Here is a 7,247-nt window from a genome sequence, read left to right on the forward strand (position 1 = left end):
TAATCACTAGTATTATAGGGACCCAACACCCACCCTCAGGGAAATCCTGAGATTTGGGTGCAGCTAGGGGAGGAGGCACGCAACACCAACTTGACCATATTGGAGATAGTCCAAGAATTGAAGAACGAGATGGCTCGTTTATGAGAGGACAACACCAGATTGACCATGGAACAGGAAAGGATTCTAAAAAGTTTATCAGATAAACAAAACTAGCACCAGCCTAAGCCCAGTCCGGAGCAAAAGCATGTATCAGAAGAACCAGATTACCATACTGATCAGGACGAAATGGAGGGCAGGGCGGAGGCTCGAGGTGAGAAATCTGACAACGCTTCTGAGCATCAAACCTCAAAAAGACAGCGGATAGAACTACAAGGAGAGTTTCGGAAGATTAAGCCGCCGCATTTTGATGGGGAGTCTGAGGAGGCTGCGGAAGCCTGGCTAATAAACATGAACAAATATTTCCAAGTTTACGAATATGACCACCATCTTAAGGCACGACTTGCTATTTTCCAGCTGCAGGCCAAAGCTACATTATGGTGGGAGGAAGTTAAGATGGTGTGGGGAGTGAGCGAACAGGATATAACTTGGGAAATTTTTCAGAAGTACTTCAAGGAGAAATACTTGACTGAACGCTTTTACGATGAAAAAGCACGGGAATTCCATGATCTGCGGCTTGGGCAGCAGACCATGGATGAATTCATTACCAAATTTACATCCCTGCTCCGCTATGTACCATATATTCGGGAGGAAAAGGCAAAAGTGCAGCGGTTTGTTAGCAGTCTACTCCAAACAATGCGGGAAAGGATTGATTTTGATAACCCGAAGACCATGGATGAATCGATTCGGAAAGCTAGAATATGCTATCAGCAGAATAAACAAAGGGGAGATAGCTTTGGAAAGCGTTGGGTGGATAGAAAGGGAAGCAGAACCACTATGGGAATTAAGGGAGCTCGTGGCAGTTTCAGCAAAGGAGGTTCAAAAGGGCCCAGCAGTAGGAGTCAGTCTAGAAATCAGCTCAGAATGAAACCACCTAATGAGCCCAAATATAGCGAGCAGCCGGGCAGAGTTGATAATGAGGGGACAGTTAGACCGCCAGTACAATGCTGGGGTTGTGGTGGGCCACATTATATCAAGAACTGTCCTCACCGAAAGGGTAGTGATCAGGTGTCCCAGGTTTATGAAGCTTCTAGAATAGGTGATGTGGCTCGGTCCATACCAAGAATAAATGCTGCTCTCGAGGACCGTCAAGCTGATTACCAGCCAACGATGGTAGAGTTCGAAGGTAAGATTTTTGATCAAACTGTTTCTATTTTAGTAGACCCAGGAGCTACATTAAGTTATGTTAGCCCCAAAATAGTGGAAAGCTATAATTTACAATCTGTTAAGTTTAAGAGTCCATGGTTGGTTCAGCTAGCTACCGGGGCCAAAAGGCGGGTGCTGGCCAAGGTCAGCAACTGTCCATTAAAGATAGCTGGACAGACACTGACAGCGGAATTAAATGTACTTCCTCTCGGCTCTTATGATGTGTTAATTGGAATGGACTGGTTGGAAAGGTGGTGGTCCATAATAAACTGCAAAACCAAGACAATCTCCTACTGGGATGAAATGGGAAATGAACAGGAAATTGAAGGTATTCTGAAGCCAGTTTAGATTCGACCAATTACTGCCTCACAACTGGCTAAATGCATCCGGAAAAAGTGTCAAGTATATGCAGTTCAAGTGGGTCATGCAAAATCTGAAGATAAACATAATGCACTGGAAAACATACCGGTAGTGCAGGAATTCACAGATGTGTTTCCTGAGGAAATACCAAGATTGGCCCCTAAAAGAGATTTGGATTTTACCATAGAGTTGGTGCCTAGTGCAGCCCCAGTGTCTCGAGCACCGTACCGGATGAGTGTGCCGGAGTTAACCGAATTAAAGATGCAGCTGCAGGAGCTGTTAGACAATAAATACATTCGTCCCAGTGTATCTCCCTGGGGAGCCCCAGTACTGTTTGTTAGGAAGAAGGATGGAACACTCCGTATGTGCATAGATTATCGCCAGCTGAATAAATTGACAGTGAAAAACAAATACCCACTACCCCGTATTGATGAACTGTTCGATCAGGTGAAAGGGGAAACGATATTTTCAAAGATCGATTTGAGATCTGGTTATCATCAAATCAGAATTAAGGAAGAGGATGTAGCCAAAACTGCTTTTCGAACCCGTTATGGACACTATGAGTTCATGGTACTACCTTTCGGGTTGACCAACTCACCTGCAACGTTTATGTGCCGAATAGTATTTTCCATCAGTATTTGGATAAATTCGTATTAATTTTTATTGATGATATACTGATATACTCTCGGAATGTTAAAGAACATGAAGAGCATCTCAGACTTGTGCTACAGACTCTACGGGAACATCAGTTATATGGAAAATTTAGCAAATGCGACTTTTATAAAAAGCAGATCCAGTATTTGGGGCACATCATCACCAAGGAAGGCATTGTTGTAGACCCTGAAAATATTAAAACCATAATGGAATGGCCAACACCAAAAGACGTGGCTGATATCAGGTCTTTCATGGGGCTGGCTGGATATTATAGGCGGTTCGTGGAAATTTTTCCAGGGTTGCATACCCCGTCACCTCCTTGCAAAAGAAAGGGAAAATCTTTAAGTGGACAAGAGAGTGTCAGCAGAGCTTTGAGCAACTCAAACACTTGCTCACTACTACACCTGTGCTGAGCATTGTAGACCCGGGAAAGGATTACGTAGTCTGCACAGATGCCAGCAAAGAAGGTGTAGGGGGGGTGCTGATGCAAGAGGGGAAGGTGATCGTGTATGAATCCAGAAAATTGAAGGAACATGAACAGAAGTATTCAACCTATGATCTGGAACTCACTGCTGTTGTACATGCGCTAAAAATGTGGCGCCATTATTTGGTGGGAAGAATTTTTTTATTGATGACAGATCATCACAGCTTAACTAGCTACTTAAGTCAACCAACCTTAAATGCTAGACAAGCTAGGTGGGTGGACTTTTTGGGCAGTTTTGATTTTGAAATCAAACACTTAAAAGGGAAAGAGAACCGGGTGGTGGATGCGTTAAGCCGAAAAGCGCATTGTCTTTATGAAATTGGTCTTAGTGAAGGACGGTCTACCCTTAGCAAAGAAATTATAGAGGCAGCTGAGGAAGATCAAATCTACCAGCAAAAGAAACAACTTTTGCAGAATTCAAACACCCACATCAGGCAACAAGGTTATGAGTTGGACGCGGCAGGCCTTTTACGTTACAAGAAAAGAATATGTGTACCCGACCAGGGTGATATTAAGAGGAAAATTCTGGACGAGAATCATAAAAGTCCTTATGCGGGACACCCGAGATATTAAAAGTTAATCACTTCGCTTCGAAAGGAATATCATTGGCCAGGCATGAAAAGGGATGTAACGGAATATCTGGCACGATGCATAGAATGTCAGCTAATTAAAGCTGAACATCAACACCCCGCGGGTTTGTTACAACCATTACCCATCGCAGATGCTTTATGGATGTGGGGATTTTCCATTCCTTAATGGATTTAATTTTGCACGGTCTACATTAACTCCTTCATGAGATACAATATGACCCAAATATTCCACCTCCTGGACTCCAAAGAAACATTTGGATCTTTTTGCATATAATTGTTTCTCCTCCAATAGTTGTAGCACCTTGTCAACATGTTCAACATGATCCTTCCAAGACTTGCTGTAGATTAGTATATCATCAAAAAATACCAACACAAATTTTCTAAGGAATGGTTTGAAAATTGAATTCATCAAACCTTGAAATGTTGAAGGTGCATTGGTAAGGCCAAAAGGCATGACCAAAAATTCATAATGACCCTCATGAGTTCTAAATGTCGTTTTCGGAATGTCTTCAATCTTTATTCTGATTTGATGATATCCCGAACGTATATCCAACTTGGTGAAGTAAATTGATCCATGCAATTCATCCATTAATTCATCAATGACAGGAATGGGGAACTTATCTTTATTAGTGAGCTTGTTGAGCTCCCTATAATTTGGACACATGCGCCATGATCCATCCTTCTTGTGCACCAATACTACTGGAGCTGAGAAAGAACTTTGACTCGGTTGAATTATACCAGCCTCTAGCATTTCTGCAACCATATGTTCAATTTCACTTTTTTGGACATATGGATATCTGTACGGCCTGATGTTTGGAGGAACACTTCCTGGAATCAGATGAATAGCATGATCATGATCACGCATAGGTGGGAGACCTTTGGGAGTCTCAAATACCTTGGAATGATTGTCTAGGACCTTTTGGAGATCTGGAGAAATATATGATTCCAATGTGGAAACATCTAGCGAACATAATTGTGCAATTACACCTCTTTGCTCCTTTTTTAGAAGCTTTGTCATGCCATTAGAGCTGATTATCTTTCCTGGTTTCCCTGCAATACCCATTAATTCAACTTCCTTTCCTTCCACAGAAAACTTCATGAAAAGTTCTTGAAAATTAAAAGCTATTGTACCCAAGGATTGTAGCCATTGGACTCCTAGTACAACATCAGCACCTCCCATTGGAATGGAAAGCATTGGGATAGTCAATACATATTCTCCCATGGATAGCTTGATATTATGGCACTTTCCAGAACAATTTATTGTTCCTCCATTTGCAATCATCACTTGACACTCTGGTGCTGGATATAGGAAGCAATTCAATTCTTTTGCTACCCTACAATGAATAAAATTGTGGGTGCTTCCTGAATCAATCAACACTATTACCTTTTTCTTCTTGATTTGTCCTTCTATTTTGATGGTTTGAGGAGTGGTAATTCCCGCCAATGCATTACAAGATATGGTCGGATTTATTTGTTCTTCATCTAGGCTTTGTTCCTGGAATATATCCTCTTCTTTTGACCTTTCTTGCTCCTTTTCTTCTTCCTCTTCACAATCTATGTAGAATAATTTCTTCTCAGCACACTTATGACCTTTTGTGTATTTGCTATCACAATTGTAACAAAGCCCTTTTGCTCTTTTTTCTTTCAATTGTTGTGGTTTCAACCTTGTAGGTTGTGGAAGACTATGGGCAACAACACTTCCGTCTTTATAGTTGTGAATGGTATGCTTCCTAATTGCCATAATTTTGCTTTCCATTTTTCTTGCTAACCTGAATGCCTTCTCTAATGAATCAGGTTCCCAAAGGCGCACATCATGTTGGATATTATCCTTTAAAGACCCTATGAACACATCAATCCTATGCTCCTCTGGAATATCTTTTACCCTTATGTTCAATTTTTGGAACTCCTCAATGTGCTCCATTATTGAACCCTTTTGTTTGAGACTTATCACTTGTCTAAAAAAAGTGTTGCTTTTTGTATCCTCATAATGTGCTATTAATTCTTCCGTAAAAATTTCCCAAGTGATAAATTGTTTACGAGAGCAAAGCCATTGATACCATACAAACTGATTTGGTTCCAAATATAAAGTTGCCATACGTACCTTTTGTGTGTTTTGCACATTATTGAGATCGAAGAACTGCTCCATCTGTAATATCCATGTGGCGGGATCCTTGCCATCAAACTTCCTCATATCGATTTTTGGAACATGGTGGGTCTTCGATCCAACATTAGAGTCTATGGAATCATGATTAACATTTCTTTTGTTCACATCATGAGTTTCCTTTACAACCTTTTCACCATTAGTAAGTATTTCTTGTAGAAAATTTGTCAAATCTGTCTTCAAATCTGCCATGTCTGTCTTCAAATCTATCCTCAAATCTGTCTTCAGATCATCCATCTTAGCTTCCATGCCCTTTATCTTAGATTCCACACCATTTATCTTAGATTCCATGCCATTTATCTTAGCATCTGTTAGCTTTTGTGAGCGTGACATTTGTTGCACTTGTTCTTGTAATTTTGATATATCATGTAGCATTTCTTCCTCTTCTTCATGAGTCATGCTAGAGCTTTCAGGTTCCTTACTAGGTGTTTGCATTTTCTTTCCTCGGGGCATCAGTTACCGATAATAATGCTTTACTATGCCCTTTGAATTCCTTCAAACCAAGCTTATGCAAAAAAAAAAAAAAACTACACACCTTTTTTTTACTTTGTAGAAGACTGATATTGAATCTGATGTATCTCTGTAATTTCGAATCATCCAGTTCTGAAACTGTGACCTGTAGTAGCCTTCTATGTCCTCTTCCAAATGCCACTAGTCTGATCCAAATTGGATTCTCCAAGAAAGAGTTATGCACAATCTCCCGCAGTGACCTGATTATAGACTAGTTCAGTAGAGCGAAATTGTATGAAGTGCCATGTATCACTGTTCCAACCTTTGACTCTGAAAAATATACAAAATAAAACTACAGTCTGTCCTCTTTCTACACCTTCTTACGAAATTTCAATCCGATGCTCAGAAAGAAAGTTATGACGATTTTCCCCAGGTCACCTGTTTTGAATGTAATTCAGGAGTCTGCCAAAAGACCAACTTCCTCAGATCATATCTCCGAAAATATCGCGCGACATGCTCTGAAATTCGAACCCAAGGTTCAGCGCAATGTCTTCTCAAATGGGTTTTTTTTGCGACTTCTGAAACATCACAGAAAAAAAGTTATAGCGAAAATTCCACGATGACCTGTTTGGAGCAGCGAAACCCTAGAATCCAAAGCTCTGATACCAAATGTTATGAAACCAGTTCAAGAAAAGATAGAAAAGAAAGATCAACGCCTTAGAATTCAGCCTCTTCGAGGGGGCAACCTCCTTTACATTACATAAATGAACAATTCTTGGATGATACAAATGACAAAACCTCCTTTCTATATATAGGAGTCTAAGGAGTCACAATATAATCCAGCCGACCTAACAATAATAATATAAAGCCACAAAAATAACAATAGAGGGATTCTAAGGGGCACAGAAATAACAATATGGGGGTAATAGGGGCACAACAATATAAATAAGGGGTATAACTACAATAGTAATGGGGTAATCACTAGTATTATAGGGACCCAACAATTTCTCTGAATTTTGGAGGGACCGAACCCTTGGCTCAATGATTTATGGATATCAAGTACTAAATTCCCCTCATAAAAATTCATCCCCCCCTTCAGTTCATTCATTTTCCTAATAATATTCATTTCTTGAGGCTAAAACACTTTTGCCTAGGAAAAGCATTTTCCCCCCTCACATAAAGCATTTTCATATAAAAAACCCACCAAAACACATTACCCTAAGTATTAATGTTAATATGTGAAAAA

The 7,247-nt window shown here is 40.3% G+C and overlaps 1 protein-coding gene across 1 annotated transcript; it reads left to right on the forward strand.

The window, feature by feature from the left end:
- The first annotated feature begins 285 nt into the window (after positions 1 to 285).
- Positions 286 to 3,373, forward strand: LOC149201238 (uncharacterized). Its single transcript, XM_089401233.1, has 4 exons — positions 286 to 1,269; positions 1,411 to 1,630; positions 1,715 to 2,232; positions 2,591 to 3,373. Exons 1-4 carry the CDS (start codon positions 286 to 288, stop codon positions 3,371 to 3,373), a joined length of 2,505 nt encoding a protein of 834 aa, XP_089257359.1.
- Positions 3,374 to 7,247: the final 3,874 nt, after the last annotated feature.

Source organism: Pinus tabuliformis, chromosome 2_1 (genome assembly GCF_031772625.1).
Source record: "Pinus tabuliformis cultivar Carrire ecotype Pingquan chromosome 2_1, CPIR1, whole genome shotgun sequence".
NCBI classification, from domain to species: Eukaryota; Viridiplantae; Streptophyta; class Pinopsida; order Pinales; family Pinaceae; genus Pinus; species Pinus tabuliformis.